Raw genomic sequence first — 17,085 nt, 5'->3', positions numbered from 1 at the left:
TTTGGAGAATTGCTCGAGCACAACATGACAAGTAAATCTCTCCGAAAGCTACATATGAAATGTGTCACGAGACGTGAGATTAGCTCTCAAGACGCATTAATAGCGTTGTGTTTTTTGCTTTGCCACTGGTGAGGTTGCAGATCGTTTCTATCAAACCGAGATCCGGCCACAGACCGTTACAAGACTGAAGCGCTCAATCGTCTTGTCAGGCTTGAGGAGTAATAGCGTCTTGTTTTAAGTAGTGCTTTGAGGAGCTTGTGTTAGCTGCGCTGGCTCTCGTCTCTTATCTCCCGTTAAACTGGATGTACCGTACGGAGTAAAGGATTTTAAGGAAATACAAACCGATGACAAGCAAAGACGCCTGACTATGTTTTCCCTCCCTCCAGCGCTGCTCATTGCACACTGTTGACTGACACTGATGTGTGGGCTTGTCTGCACAAGACATTGTAGTAATAAAACTCTTTAGAGGAAAATAAAACTAATGAAATAGCACGGCATTATAATGATACTAACCTGAGCTATGTGCACTGTGGGCTGGAGATGATGTCTTCGGTGGTCTCTCACTACAGCCGGAGAAAGAAATCATAAGAGCAGGATTTTGGTTGCGAAAAAACAGTATTTGGAGCACTTTAGATTTATAGGTTTGTATTAGTAAGAACAAACGCAATACAACAAAGTATGATGGGGAAAGACTGACAAATTAGAGAGGTTAAAATGTTGTTAATGATGTTAAGAAGCTTCATCAGAGTGCAACATAGCATAAAAACAAAGAATCCACTGCAATCACACACCTTTTAGACTAACTTTAACACAAGGTCTCCACGGAGAAGATTGAAATGCAAAGAGTTGAAATGCAGCCAGATAAACCTTACGTAGTGGCCATTTATCTAGAAAGCAAATGACTTCAATATCAGATTCAAAGTCAAACCTATTTCCCCTTCACCAGATGCTATTTAGCCTGAGTGTTTGATATGGCCTTTAGAGAGAGGACACTTTATCTTTCCCGCGCTGGCTGGATAGGCAGGCTTTTCATTTGAAACTCCATTTCTCCTGATGCCTCACTTTTTCCTCTACTATGATTGCTTACCTTGGTAGCTCCGTGGTGCCACTAGTGTTTGGCTCCTTTAAAAGTGCATGCTGAACAAGACCAGTCAAGCTGGCAATCTGTTGCTCCATAGCCTTCATGCGCACTCTGCAGAAACATCAGAAAATTCTACTTTCAACACTGAGGCCTACTGGATGTTACAGCTGCCACGAGAGCAAATATTAGCTCAGAATGAAAACGGGAGGGCTGTGACAAGAAGCAAATGTTTTTAATTTCCTGACCATAATTCTTTTTGTTATTTTGTGGGATTACACATTTTTTTTACAATTGATTTGGAACTATGTCCTGGGTAAATATTGACTCTGGTCTAATACATAGCTTCTGAATTACAACAGTGCAACACCACTTGACTCAGTATTTTATACAAAAAGAAAAAAGCTTGAGTCTAAATAGAATAAACAAGATGAACGACTCAAGAGAAGCCTGAAGTTCAGACCGAGGATGTTCAAGTCATATTGTTTTTTAAATCAAACAAAAGGGCTGGCCGCTCCAAAGAGAATGAAATCACACTCATAAGAAAGCCAAAGGGATCACCAGAGGGATGAATAACGGACCGTACACTGAGATTGGTTGGTAAACCAAGAAGTTGGAAAAGTGAATAACTTTTGTTTCCAAATGTCATCATTTATCTTGAGAAAAGGATATGGGGCTAGCTGAGGACACACAAGATGCTGGGTGGCTTTAGGTGTGCAATAGACAAACACAAGCTCTATGTGAACACAGCAATGCCTAACCTCAGCGTCATTATTTCACATGAATAAATTCTATGAGCGAGTGTCTGGACTATGTTTATTTTGAAAGTTAAGTGCCATACTTTCCCATTCAAATTCCAACACTCTTTTCCCAGTTTCCCAGGGCATTTCTAATGGGAGTCTTTGACTTCCCAGGTGGTCCAGTCTGATCTGTTTGAATGATTGGGCCATTTAAAATACTTATTCAACCTGGTCAATGTTTTTGTTGGTTTTCCTAGGTACGCACATTGCCTCTGCAACCTTCACTTTAGTGAAACCACGTTTGCTTAGCAAAGTGGCTAAGCATTCCTTTTTCAATGTTTATGTGCTCTCAATCAGAGTGGATAACGCTAATCCAGGTACCAAAATGTCTGCTGGATTATCCAGGCTGAATAGACTCTGCAGAGGGTTTGTTGTTTGAACAATAGTCACAGAGTAACATAAAAATATACAGTGGATTAGTGGTGTCTCCAGATACTATACTGTTTCAGTCATGGTAGCTAGACACTCTTTTAATAATCAACACCGTCAGCTCCAAAGTTTGAATAGAGTCTGTGAAAACAATGGTATAAGCAAAACTGTTTATATACACAAACCAAATGCATAATCATATGCTGTTCCTAATATGCAGCTCTTGACGCTCAAGAGAGACAAGGTGGGTTATATTATAAATCTTGCCTTCAGTTATGGATGATGAAACAGTCAGAGCAAGGGATTGAAATTCAGCAGCTCATGGTTAGGATGAAACTGGGATGCAGAGTTAGTCCATGCTCCCATGCAATGTCTTAATCCTAATTTGAACAATCCCACCAGCCCACTGTCTGTAATGCCTGATCCCCTGGTGCTTACCGTGTCTGATGCTCACTGGCAACTGGGATGGGGCCCTGGAGGTGACCCTGGAGGTCTGGAACTACAGGTGATCCCATGTTGCTTCGGGGCTTGGTCCCTGCCACTTCCTCCTTCCTGAATGACTGGCGCACAGGTGAGCTTCTCTCCATGGGAACACCGTGAGGTGGCACACCATGAGGGAGCACGCCATGAGGGAGCACGCCATGAGGAGGCCCACCGTAAGGAGGCCCGCCATGAGGAGGCCCGCCGTGAGGAGGCCCACCATGAGGAGGCCCGCCGTGAGGGGGCCCGCCGTGAGGAGGCCCGCCGTGAGGAGGCCCGCCGTGAGGAGGCCCGCCATGAAGAGGCCCGCCATGAGGAGGCCCGCCGTGAGGAAGCCCGCCATGAGGAGGCCCGCCGTGAGGAGGCCCACCATGAGGAGGCCCACCATGAGGAGGCCCACCATGAGGAGGCCCGCCGTGGATGTCAATCATCCGTACCTCAGCCATCCGGTGAGGGGATGGGGGAGGAGTCTTGGAGCCCAAAGTAGGCAGCTGGCTGTTTCTCGACTTCTGCCTGTACAGAGAAGGGTGATCCATAGTGTCTGTGGGGCTGGGCCCGCTGTAAGAACTTGTGGAGCGAATGGAGGCACGGTGAAATCCCATGCCATGATCTGGACCGTCAAGCCCAGGGTTGGGGTGGGGTCCATGGGCAGTAACCATGCTCATTCTTCCCTCTTGGAGCAAATATGGGTCTGCATACAACCCCTCATTTCCCCTCGATAGACTGTGGCTTTTACCGCCCCTGTCTTCATCTGGCTTGACATCCCGTCTCTCCAGGATGGCGCTGGGACAGGGTGAGATGGAGCGGGCCGGAGGGGTGGCATTAGACAGCCGGTCCCTTGGGATAGTGCCGTTGCCAGGTATAGAGCCCTGCCGTGGGCCAAATGGGATTCTGGAAGGGGATGGGGGCATGGAGTGGGGAGTTGGGGGAAGTGCTCCCTGCATGGGGTGGTGTGATGGGGGACCCATGGGTGGCTGTCTCTGTGGGTGCGGGCCATCCCGAACGGCATGCATCATTTCGCTCTGCATCTGCTAAAAAACAAAAGCATACAGACATCTTCTTAAACACTAACACACATAAAATCGTTATCATAAAAATCCCTCAATTTCAGGATTGGTCAGTAAAGCAAGCTGCATAGTTCTGCCCGCATGAGAGCTTCAGCTACTGTTTATTTTATAAATATCCTTTATTTCTGGACTAAAGTGCCCTTGAAACAAAAACATCCATCTAACTCGGTTTACACTGTTGCTTTGCAAAGAAAACAGACTGGCAGCATGTTTTCCAGGAGCAGAAAATAGTTACTTGCAAGGCTTTTTCAACTTTCACAAAATCTGTGATTGCTCTCTTGGAGATAAGAATGGGTCTCTCTTATAAGAGTGTGTCTACCTCCAGGGCTAGAAGGTGGTTGGTTAATTTTCAACAAGATCTGTCTAGTTTAGTCTATTTAAACAGTCAGCTAATCTGTTTGTTTTTTTGCCTGACCACCCATAAATGACCCTTGAAGGCCGACGTGTAATAAACCTAACCTCATGTAACTAGAGGGGCTTTCCGGGTTAAAGGATATATATGTATATATATATATATATGAGATCGGTCAGGTTGGAGGTGATACAACTATTTTTAAAAAAAGGTGAAAGTCTTACAGGTGGCCACAATGACTGTGGTTCCAAAAGAAGTTACATTGTCTTGTTACTAATATATCACAGGACTAGTTTGAGTTAAAACTCATGATGGAAACAATGGAAATTATACAGTAGCAGCTATATAATCACATTTACTAGTCGTGTATCTATAGGCTTGTGTTAGGACAAGCAAACATACAAACCTGAAGTTGATATGTTTTGTATTTTGAAGACATTGAAATATATATGTATACATTTGTTAAGGAAGGTCTGAAAAGAATGACAATATGCGGAGTTCCTTTCTTCCAAACTTAAGTTAATTTTGATAAAAGTAAACATTTCTTTGTGCTAGCGGGCACAACTGAAATACAGAGTGTAAACAGTGATTTAACCTGTGAATATGGGATATGTGTGGTATGATAACACTGAGCAGAGGAGCATCTAATGCAGGACTGAATCCCAATCCATCTTCCTTGCTGTCAAACCCTCTACTACTCTCAAACAAACAAGCAATTGTTCCCTCGAGTTATGACTCATGAGTTACACTTACGTAAGACGACAAGTCGAAACCTAATGCAAAGTTCTTTCAAAAACTTCAGGCCTACAGTTTTTTGACAATATGCTTTTTCAGTGTTGCCTTTATGTATGTTTTCCCCCTGTGCCAATACAGATCAATACAGCAAAGGGACCAATACGGTGGGTGTGTCGCGTGCATGTGTGAGTGTGGGAAATAGGTGTGTGCACAAACTGGAAAACAACCACTGCTGAAAGTGTACAGTAACAAAGGTTTGAGGCTTGGCTGTGATAACAAAAGGAAGAAAGAAAGAAACTTGCTGGCAGTAAAAGCACACGCAGCTCATAAATATGGCAGCAACAAGTCTGACCAAGCAAAAACTAATATAATAAGAAATCTAAGAAGCAAAGAGCCTCTGCAGATCATCAACAAAACCTAACTGGCTTTCACTATTCAAGGTGTCACACACATAACAAGGAAAAGTTGCCCTCTTGTGCTGGAATTTCTCTAGAGCCCGAAATAACATCTCTGGCTGCATTGCCAGTTCCAGCAAAGCCACATGAGAACAATTTGGGCCAAAAATGCATAACTTGTTAATCCTAAACAGATGTAACACCTTTGGAAGACTAACCATCCTTAAAATACACTTACTGTACAAATGCGATCTGTATTTGTCTGCAAAACATGCGCACGTTTTTGCTTTGAGACAAAACAGAAGAGTAAAGGCTTGGAAAACAAACAATAGGGACCATGTCAGGCAAACGAGAAGTCGTGTTAAGTAACATTTGGTTTGAGTTTGACTCATGAACTCTCTTTCTGTTTTCGCCCTGTTCTTAAGCTTCCAATAACGAGGGCAGCGTGTCTGGTAGCGCACAAAGTCATCTCGAGCTCCTGCCTCGTTTGAGATGATTCACAAACTGCTGAGCCTGCAGAAGTTATGTCAACATTTAAATAGCTGGCTCTATGGCTGCATGCGCTATGCTGTTGTGTACACAAAAGTGTTGACAAGAAGATGGGAGCATCCTGCGAATTAAGATAATAGTGAGTAAAAACATGACAAATGTTAAACTTTAGAAAAATAGGTTGCTTAGTCTGAGGGGAACAGATTAGAGGTTAGCCAATAACTGAACCTCTGTTTACAAAACATCTCCTCCAGCTGTGTGTACATAATATCACTTCTGACAGCCATTATTGACTATTCTATGAATACCAATACACTGCTTTTGGCACAATCCCTTACATGAGTACAGATTAATATTTCTAAATATTTACTGCTTTTTCATTCGATGAAACGTGACAAAAGAGATGCTTCAAATGCAAGAAGGTGCCTCATTATTGCCTTTTCTGCGTAGCATATAATTATCAATTGCTGTGTCGCCCCTAAATCAGTTACTGACAGATTAAAAAGGTTTACTTGGCCAAAAGGTGTACAGCTCATTCGGTTGTAGTATTGGCTCGTTAGATTTGAGTGCCAGGGTTTCTGTTTCATTATTAAAAGGTGTTTGCCAAATTCTGGAAAGACCTTTTTTCTGTCCCTTTCAAGCATTTTTAAAAAGGCAAATAAAACAGAAGAAAAACATTTAGTCCAAGCTTTACAGAAGCCAAGAATAAGAGACAATGCTTACAACGGGAGAATAAGACGCCTGTGTTTGTGTCAGAGTGTTTATGGGGGAGGGATAGCCAGAGGATTTGGATTAATGCAACAAGTGTCTTCTAACTAATGTCTTTCGAAGGTCCCGTCCTGTGCTATTTCATCAACCTGGCCTCCACACCCCACAGCCACGTCCAAGTTTCGTATCTGTATCAATTGCTGTTAAACAATGACAGACCTATTCATGACAACAATCTTCTTCTGCCCGGATTTCACAATGTTTGCACGAGAGACCTTGTAAAGCCGCCTTGCTTCTTTTGCTTAATGCACTTCACTTGCTCCAGTTCTACTTTTCAATCCTGCTGATTCAGAAAGTGTCATAGTTAATTAATAGGCAATTCGGTACAAATATATATAAATAAAAAAGAGCACAAAGAAACTGTTCCACACAATTCATTTAGTTTTTCTACTGTGGCCAGTCCTTTTTTTCCTTCTTTAAACTGTTTGCACTATTACATTTCCAATTTCACTTTTTCAGTTGTATTGCAACTTTTGTTCAATTACCCTTGAAGGACCCCCTCGCCTGTCAGCAGCAGGGAATAAAAAAAGTTTCTGCAGCACCTCAAAGTCATCTTGCCATCTGAACCCGAACCTCTTAAACATCATAATTTTTGCCTCATCAATGATTTAAATGTTATCAATTTCACTTTACACTTATGTGACACATAATGTGTGTGGAAATGGGATTATAGCTAAGGTTAATATCATTTTTGCAGTATCACAATAGCACTTCACTGCAGCTGGAACTCTGCAGCAGGCAGAGAGGAGCAGCGGGTTAGATAAAGGGTCAGGTGGATTAGAGAGGCGGATTTGAGGAGGAACATTTGACAAAAGAGTTCGTTGGGGCTTTAGTTTTGTTACATCAGCAAGAAAAAAACATGCTAGAATCAGAACAAGAGAAAGAGATTAGAGCTGATATTGGGGGAAGAATGAACAAGAAAAATAGTCGTGAGATTTGAGCTCAATTGCCCCTTAAGCAAGCTGCACCAGAGCGTGCAGGCGAGGCCCAATCACAGGGCCCCGGGAGAACAATATGAGACCCCCTCTAAACAGATTAGGAAGAGGCAGGGGGACATTCCTTCCCTTAACTGCAAGCAGGACGTGAAAATGAGAAGAATTGGAGGCTGGGCTTACTATTCTATCTGCAACAAGTCAGGTTGTCTCCCTGCAGCTGCTGCCGTTAACGAGCAGCGTTTTCACTGCTGTGTGTTTGCATGTGTGTCAGTTAAGTACTCACCCTGGCATCGCCATTGGCAGGTCTTGGTCCTTGGCTGAACGCCTGTGCTGGGTCTTTGTGGTAGACCTTCAGGCAGGAGTGATCTATGATGTTCCTGTAGGGGGAAGAGGTGTCCCGTGGTAAATAGGCAGCCCAGTAATCACCGTCAGACAGCGGCCGATGCTCCCTCAGCCTGGATCTCAGTCTGTGCCTCAACCCCGACAAGGGCACATATCCCGACAGAGGCTCTGACAGTTCTCGGTTGTATGACATTTTCTCTAAATCTCTAAAGTCTATAAAAACATCTATTCTATCTGTTTCTGAGTTGAAACGTGGCTCGACTACATAAACGGTGAGCCGTATGCTCTTTCTTATGCTGGTCTCACTCTTACTATGGTGTTGCACCCTGGATACCTGTCCCAACCTTAAGGAATCACAAGACACTTTATTACAGCCCTGATAAAGACTGAGTCACCAAGTACACATCACACTTGGGCATGAACTCTGGAAAGAAAGGTGCAAAGTTCTTGTGTCTTCAAGAGCTATATTTTTTCCCAAAAAAGTAAAAAATAGTACAACTAGCGATGTTTACTGTCTTGACACATAAAATCTGCTGAATTATTGCAAAGACATGCTGGTGAATACCAAACCACAAATAAATAAGGAACAAGAGGAAAGCAGTGAGTGTGTTTGTGTGCTTGTAAATGAATGAAACACACAACACACTCCACAATACTTTGGAAACTACATTCTGAAAAGTATAAAAAGACCTACAAAAAAGTGTAAAATCATTGCTCAAACTTTTAAGAGTCAATCTTTTTTACCAGAGGAGCGAGGACAACAGGCAGGAAAGTCATCTACGTTTTTTAAGAGTGCTCTTCAGTTTGTTTGGGTACAGAACATCGGAGACATCTTGCCAAAGGGCTTCATCTCCAAATAAAATTCTTCCTACTTAGTTTCAACATGTTGGAAAGAGGAAGCAAGAAGCTTTCCTGGCCAGTGACACTTCCTGTGCAGGGAGAGTTTAAACAGGAAGTTCTCAGGGAGGGGAAAAGGAAAGGACTTCAGAGGAAGACTGAAACATTATGAACCCTGGATGTCCGAACTTAAACTGACAAAACACAACACATGCAGCCAAATACATATTCTGTATACGTTTATCACACACAACCGTAGGCCTTTACCTGACATCAGTGAGCTCGTAGTACATATTTCTCATGTCGTCTTTGACGTAGACGGCAACGCTGGGCGAGTCCAGCATCTTCATGTTGAGCTGCTGTGGGAAGGCACTAACAAACAGAGCTCTGATAGTGTCGATACTGGTGATCTCATTCGGCATGCGGATCTGTTTGGTCTCGTCCCCGTACTGCAGGTACAGCACACCTGCAGACAGAAAGCAGGGGGGCACGGTGATTAGCCGGAATGTCGCCAAGTCGGCAACACTGACAGCCCGTCCCTTCAGGCCTCTGACCAAAGCCACTCCCTCAAATTTATCATCGTGAACATAAACATATCCTAATGAATGTAAACTATGAGTTTGACTATTATTAGTACTCACAGCTTGTTAACAGACAGGTGGCATTGACAGGCTTATTACAGTCCTGCCAGTCACAGATATCAGAATGTTTTAGTTTTTTTGTCAGAGTCTTTGATTTTATGAGTGCTGTCGGGATGTAAAAAGAACTTGAACGAGCATAACAAAAAATGTTTTTGAAGAAGATTACAACATTGGCTTTAAGTATTGACTGAGCAACTGAAATTAGAGACTGGTTGCTTCGAATATGGTCAACAACCAAATTGTCAAAATCTGTATTTTTTATCTTTTTCAGCAACTTTTCACCTTTCCGGATTGATGTAAGATAAAACAGCTTAATACAACAGCACTGGCGAACTTTCTTATAAACACCATTCGTGGTTTTGGAAATCAATTTTTTTGGGGCCACAGAATGAATGCTTACCCTCAATTGTTGCCCAACAACTATTGAACTGCGAACAAATTTTGTTTTCTGTGGTGGTAATGTCCTCAGTAGCATACTTGTAAGACATGCAAGTACAAGTAAGTGTCGTTCTTAACCTGCCACTTAGCTTCTATTTGTGTTACAGCATGCTGTATATTCCAGACAAATGACTTGATACTTAAAAGGTGAGTTTGGGGCACAACATAGGAGGCAGAAGCAAGGCCGTGTGCTCAAGTTGTGCATCAAAAAGACCAAAGCCTGAACCTCTGAACCTTGGGTGTGGCTTCTGTTCTGTGCTTTACAAAAACAGATGTTTTCAAAGCGATGAACACGCCCATACTGCACTTGTATAAACAATGCCAGGGAATAGAAGTCAACAGATTTCTATTTCTATTCTCTGATTCATTGCTCGAAACAGCATGGTACATATTTATATTGAATTCATCTGTAGCAACATTAGAACCTTAATAAAAAGAACAAAGGAGCTAAATGTTTTTTGGGGTCTTATTTCATGAGAATCGTCCAGAATGTCATGTTTCATGAACTGATGAGACAAAAGACTTGCTGTGATACCCATAAATCGGTCATTTCAAAGTCACTTTTAAATTTGTGCACTACAAATAGTTGCTTTGAAGGAAAAGAGGAATGGTTTTACTTTGTGTAACTCCCTAAAAGGACTGAGCCAGTAAAAGCTACCAGATGTTGGTGAAATATTATACAAGACCCTACATGCTCCACAAGACAGGGTGAGACAGAGAGAGGGCAAATCCAGGAAATAAAATTGCTGAGTCTATTATTGCTCTTTCTGGTCTGTCTGGGTTTCTGGGTAGTAATAACTTAACAAAGTGCCCATTTGCAGAATAACTTCATCCTTCCCCTGAGAGCTGTTATGTTAACAGTCGGCTAGTTTTCATCCAGATGTTGGCAATTACAGCGAATGAGTTAGATGACAAAGTGCCATTGATTGAACACGCATTATGAAGATTTGAATTCTTTAAGTTATAGTTTTAATTGCCGAAACAATGTTGAATAGCTTGGTTCTAGCACAGAGTCCTGTTACATTCCTGAGCGCCTGGTTTCACTCAGGATTGGAAGCAAATGGCCAGTGGGTTTCCTGACCAAATGGGCACAGCGGTGCAGACTGTCTGAGCTTCAAGAATTTTCCAAGTGTATCCAGTGGGGATACAAAATCTTAAAACTAAGCACAATCCTGAAAACATCAAGATCCTGACCCGTTGATATCATCAGAAAGTTTAAAATGGGACAATAAAAACAGAAACATGCTATATCGGAACCACAGAATGAATAAATACGATACACTTGATGCCACACTCTGGGTGAAATCTGATACTCACATTAGGGGTTTTAAGGATTTCCTGTTTTCTGTTAAGTCTTATGATGCTCTGGAAAAACCCATGCGACAACTCCTCCCGCACAAGCTGAGTATACTAAGCCCCAAACGTCCGTTGGGACCAAGCGAAGTGTGCGTGCGTGAAAGGCTGAGGGAGGGACACTGTATCTAAGTGGTGCCCCTTTTTCTCTCCGCCCCCTTTATCACACCATAACCCCCCACTGTCATAACGGCGTGTCCTGGTGTTTTTTAGAGGGAAAAAGCGAGAGCTGGGGCATATGTGTGTGTGTGTGTGTGTTTGTGCATGCACGGGTGATAAAGCAAAGTGTTTTTGTACAAGTTTTGCATCTCTGCTTCTCACGCAGAGCAAGCGGGGCGACAGGCGTGAAAAAGCGTGGAAAAGTGGCACCCTATAGTTTCATTCATTTTCACTTAAAGGCGTGCCATTCAGATGCTTTTCTATTATCCAGCAGCCGATGCCGAGCTGGGTTGCGAGCTACCTTTGAAGACTATTTTCCGGAAAAAAACTACAGACTCTCCACTTTGTTTGGGAACTTCTCAAACTGTTTCCATCACTTTCTCACCCGAATGCTGCAACCTAATTCTGCACGACTCACAGCGTTTCCGCATATGGATGCAAATGAAGCACTATTTGTGTTGATAAGACGACCCATTTCTAATCCTGTCAATAACACGATGGCATACTGTGGATGGATTCCCTAATCTTTCACTACAGAGGGAATGAATTCTAATTACAACGGAGCCGTGAGTTGAGGTGGAGAAAGGAAGGAGGGAGGAGAGGAGAAGATAGATGGAGTGAGAGGCTGAGGCTTGGACAAGGTGAAACGGTGAGATCATGGTGTGGTTAGGAGTTATTTAAACAAGTTCTTGAGTTGTGCCAAGGTTATGCTGAAAGAGCTGCAAAAAGTAGGTTATCAAGAAAGAATTTGTGTCAATTCAATTCCCCCTCAGTCTATTCACAAAGTCCATTTACGATAATGCCTTTATTCTCAATAAGTTCTTAATAGACCAGATATAAGATTTTCTCTGTGGCAGTTTGGGGAAACAGAACTTAAAGACAGTTGAAGCAAAGCCTAACTTGGATGCGTTTTCTCAACTGAAAGGCCTCATACATACGAAACATACCTAGCGAGCGGTCTTTTGTCTGGTTGGTCGATCGCACCACGGGCAGGCTAGCACGAATCCGGCTGCCACGGGTGAAGGCTGTAGGTGAGTCGGACTCAGACATGGCGTCCAACGACTCCAGGGAGGCCAGGGATAGGTGGTCAACCTGGTCGCCGGCGCTGGAATGCGGGCCGTGCTTTGGGCTTCTGCTCTGGAGGGGGAGGCACATGGAAACATGACACGGCAAGGGTTAGACCCGGGACACACGGTACACACACACACTGATACATGCATTAGCTTTTCATTTTTGAGAGGACACGACAACGTTTTCTCGTTATCTAATGAGTGTTAAACATACTCTTTAAGATATGATGCATTTCGGGGGGGGAATAAAGATGCCGTTAAAGTTGAGTGTGACTCCAACACAATAACTAAATAAAACCACTGCAGTCACGCAAAAGGCACAGAAGTGTTAATATTGGATGTCACACATCTAACCCTGCTCATTGCTGTCACACAAGCACATCACAGCAACTAAACGTCAAGCACGATGAAGCTTCTAAACATACTGCAGGAGTCTTAGCTTTTAGATTTCATTTGCACCTGCCTGAGCCAACCCAGGGTCGATGATGCCAATAGATAACAAACAGTTCAAAAATGGCATGATGACAAACTGAAAGAGATCAAACAGAAACCTGCAGTGTGGGTACTAAAGAAGAAGGACTTCCCTTTTCTTTCTTTTTTTTACGACTGATTAAGGATCAAGAATTGTCATCAAAGACTTGAGGACCCGTTGGCTTCTCCTGTAATCTGATCTACATGACACGGCATCGTCGAGCCACAGATACAATAAGACAATGTGTGACATGGCTACAGAGCCTGTAAGGTGATCCGTACCACAGGGACGAGGTGGGACGAGAACTGAGGGGGTCAGTGAACACTGGGCTCTTTATGAAATGCTCTTCTTCCCTGGCAGCGCGATGCTGTTGAGCTTAATGCAGCTGGAGACACAAGGCCGGGTCCATCAGGTTATCTCGAGCACACCTGCATGCACACGCTGCTGTTCTCCCACACTCATACGCGTACGGACAAATTAAGAATGTAAGCTTTTCATATTAAGTGCAGTTGACATTTGTGGAAGCGTTCATGGGCAGAACGGCTTTATCCTGGCAGCCAGACAAGTGTGCTTGGCAGGCACAGACAGGTCGTACGCTGAGAGGCACGGAGGCATAAGGGTTGGAAACATGGTCACACGGTATGCTAGTGAGGATGCATACATGCAAAGTAGCCACGCACACACACACACACACACACACACACACACACACACCCACACACACACACACACAATGGCATAATGCAGATAAGATAAAAGGCTGACTAACTCTGTGGGCCAACTGGATTTTCATCAAGTACCTCTGAATGTCAAGCTCAGAGTAAAGGGAGGAGAGCATGCCCTGCAAAGACTGATGGGAGAAAAAGAGGAGAGAAGAATGAAATAAAAAGCAAATGGCTCGTACATGCCAGTGGGAGGGCGAGATGGAAAAAGAAATGGTCAGCAAACAAAACAGAGAAACCATGGAAACAAACCAATGTCAACAGCAAACCAAAGAAAAGTAGAAAGAGATTTTAAAAGAGAACCTCGTTGTAAATGTGTCTCCAACACAATCTTACAGCAGAGTTTTCATTTTATACGTTTATTTCAGCTTCATGAGGAATGACAGAAATCCTTGAAACCCCACCTCGTAATACTTTCTATTCAATACATGAATTTGCATCATCAATATCACACTTTATCCCATCATCTCTGTTCTCATCCCTGTGTGATATTTGCTGAGTTATAGTGTGCACGCATTTACTGTGTGTGATGCGGCGACCTGACACAGCAGGCAGAACTGCTGAGCCATCACTCAACAACTCCTGTAATTCCATTAAAATACGCTGAGGATGCAGCACCCACAGATTAAATACATGTGAATAAAAGTATGCCCGTATACTGTTAATGCATGATCGTGACCTCTTAAAACAGGAGGGTCACAACGAGTTGACCGGTTACCTGAAACCAGACATGTGTTGGGAAATTTAATATGAACACTGAATGATTAATGAGCGTATGCATTGGTGCTGAGTCCAAACAGCCCTCCCACACTGCGCTTCTATCTTCTCATATGCTACCGTGTCACCCTTGGGAATGCTGAATCATATTGGCTTCATCCGTCATCCGCAGTTAGTAATCATTTTAAACTTGTCTGGCAGTGCAATCCAACATTTTGTGAAATACCAAAGCGGAAGAAGATACACCTGCAGTTCATATTTAATTGATATACATGTTTACTTAACATGTTTTATCAGTTTGTTCCATACAAAAACATACTTGGTGAACTAAATGTATACTATAGCCATCAGATAGGGCTGGGCTAAAATTCATTTAACTATACTATAACAATATGTGGTATCAATCTACTTAAACTATTAATTTAAGTCTCACAAGATAAACTAGTAAATTGAGATGTCACTTTTGTGAACCTTTCTTTTTCTTTTAAGTGCCCTATTTAAAACTGTTGCTTTCCAAATTTTTTTAACCCCCACAATGTGTCTATATAGACACTGTGTGACAGCTGGAGAAGAATTGCACAGGAGAAAAAGATAGTTAAAGCGGAAGCAGTCACATATTAAAGTGCAGGACATTGCAAATGAGACCTTCTGCCTCCCTGTGGAAAGAGGTAATTAAGTTAAACCACTATGCACCAGTCCACACCTGACAAATGAGGTGTCCTATCCAAAGGTCAACAGTTTAGTCCAGATGAACTCATCTGTCTCCCTCTCCCCCTTCCTCTTTCTCATGCATGCACACTGGGATCATTTTACTGACAACGGCTACTTCTGATATTGCCGAAAAGCCTTGCATTAGAAGCCACTTCCTGTCCTGGCTAACCCCATACCGCTTTAGCATCCAGATGTGAAAACCGCAGGCCAACCGCTGATTACCACCGTAAAACCTGCTTCAACCCGCTCGCACCTACGGGACATTCCACACGAGTGATTTCCCCCGCTTCAGTCAAAACCATGCAGCCTGTGATTCTGCTTTTTCAGCAGCGGCTCCCTCAGTACGCCACATTTGCTCTGACAGCTATGATGAATGTGAAACCGAGACACTGGCATTAGCTCATACACAGGAATATGACAAGTTATAGAGTCGTGAAAAGAGCCCCTTGAGAAGAAACGCGTCGAGAAAATAGATCTTGGAAGTGTCAGGGAAATCTGAAAATGTCTAAGAGAAGGATGGTGGGCTGTCTGTGAAGTGCTGTAGCCGATGTCAGTCGGTTGTCACCTTTGTCAAATAGTCATCATGATCCGAGTCTGTGAGAGCAGGTCTCGAAAAAACGCAATGCCTCATCTGAATGCACTGCTTGCAGCAGCTTTATATCAAATGGATCTACAACCATGCTTGTAGAAAAAAAACAGATACAAGAAAATAAGCAGTTTAAATGTGTGCGTGTGTGTGTGTGTGTGTGTGTTTGTGTTTGAAACAGAGGGATACAAAGACAGACTGACCGTATGCATGAGTGAGTCAGGCCATTGTTCCAGAAAATCTGACCCGAACCCAGGACATCCTGAATGCATTCATGCTACAGTGGTCTGACAAACAGTATGCTGTCGTTACCAAGAAAGCTCAGGTCTGTGCATGTGCATGTCTGCGCTGCCAAAATAGATGTAATATGAAAATTATTCACGCGCGTTATACAATACTTTGCACTCTCTTCCAACGCCAACATTGTTCACTTCAGTGAATCTGCACCTGAGCATGCAGGTACAGTGCGGCCCCCGTCTTAGCTCCTGACAAAACGCCTGACACACGGAGCCGAGACGGGGCGATTAAAGTAAATCACAATTGTTAAGAATAATGGCAGCTCCCACCAGGAGCCCGCTGCGTCATGGAGAAAGCAGCCAGAGCACCATGCACCACACCTGCTGCAAGCCTACACAAAGCCCACTGATTGGTGCCTACTTTCTTATATAATCAAAAACATTGGGGTTATAATAGTGTACTCAAAACATAGCATGTCTTTCACCTAAAAAAAAAAAAAGATTCTCCTGATATCTGTAGATATTTTTTCACCTTTGGGCTCCATCATTTCGGAAATATGTGACAAACGATAAACTGGCAAATATAACTTTTATGTATTTATCTACAGCCACTAACAGGGTGAATTCAGGCATCATTTCTTCTGTACACAGAGTGAGCAAACACATACGGCTAACCAGAGGAACATGTTTCATTGACTCCTTCTAAATTGTCTTTCTAGACGTGAACAAATACAAACATGAGAGTGGAAGTGGAAGCTTGCATGGCTTTAAACACAAGCTACGGTGTTGTGAGCACAGCTTCCCACTTAAGATGCTAATTTGGCACGAGCTTTAGGAAGTGGAAATTGAGCTAACTGTAATTACCTGGCAAACACATAAACAGAAGACGGCAGACATTTCAACCCTTACTTAACTTAGCTTATCTCATTGTGACATGCTATTCTACGTATAGAGCGTCGGCTCACATGTGGTCAGCGTCACATTTGGATGAGATGCTTTGAGAGTTTGTGTCCTTGAGAATCAGTACAGTCCTCCCTTTTGCGTGTCACAGTTTTTCCACGGGAATAAAAGTTAGAAAATCCGGCGCAAACCTGCAAGAGTTCATTAAAAACAGCCGTGAGTCAGTGCCACTGCAGTGCTGCTCAACTTTGAATCATAAAGCCCCTGTCAATCAACCAGTCAGCGCTCAGTCCATATGCTGTCTGTGGACAGACCATCATCCTTTGTCTCCCCTAGCCTTAATGACATTATACCGAAATCCCCTAGTCATCCATTCCCATTCATTGCTACCACATCCCTCTCTCCCTCCCTCCTCTGATGCATTCCTCCTCTA

General features: G+C 43.2%; 1 protein-coding gene across 1 annotated transcript in view; it reads right to left on the bottom strand.

The window, feature by feature from the left end:
* Positions 1-17,085, bottom strand: part of kiaa1217 (KIAA1217 ortholog) — a 41,150-nt gene that overhangs the window by 13,956 nt on the left and 10,109 nt on the right. Inside the window, exons 2-9 of the mRNA XM_079234548.1 lie at positions 13,550-13,630; positions 12,186-12,375; positions 8,915-9,113; positions 7,752-7,845; positions 3,113-3,755; positions 2,686-2,932; positions 1,088-1,192; positions 514-563 (exon numbers count right to left, since the gene is read on the bottom strand). Of these exons, the coding sequence (XP_079090674.1) occupies positions 514-563; positions 1,088-1,192; positions 2,686-2,932; positions 3,113-3,755; positions 7,752-7,845; positions 8,915-9,113; positions 12,186-12,375; positions 13,550-13,630 (1,609 nt within the window). The remainder of the gene's footprint in view (positions 1-513; positions 564-1,087; positions 1,193-2,685; positions 2,933-3,112; positions 3,756-7,751; positions 7,846-8,914; positions 9,114-12,185; positions 12,376-13,549; positions 13,631-17,085) is intronic.

This window comes from Taurulus bubalis, assembly GCF_910589615.1.
Source record: "Taurulus bubalis genome assembly, chromosome: 18".
Taxonomy (NCBI): domain Eukaryota; kingdom Metazoa; phylum Chordata; class Actinopteri; order Perciformes; family Cottidae; genus Taurulus; species Taurulus bubalis.
This window is presented reverse-complemented; position numbering and strand designations above follow the sequence as displayed.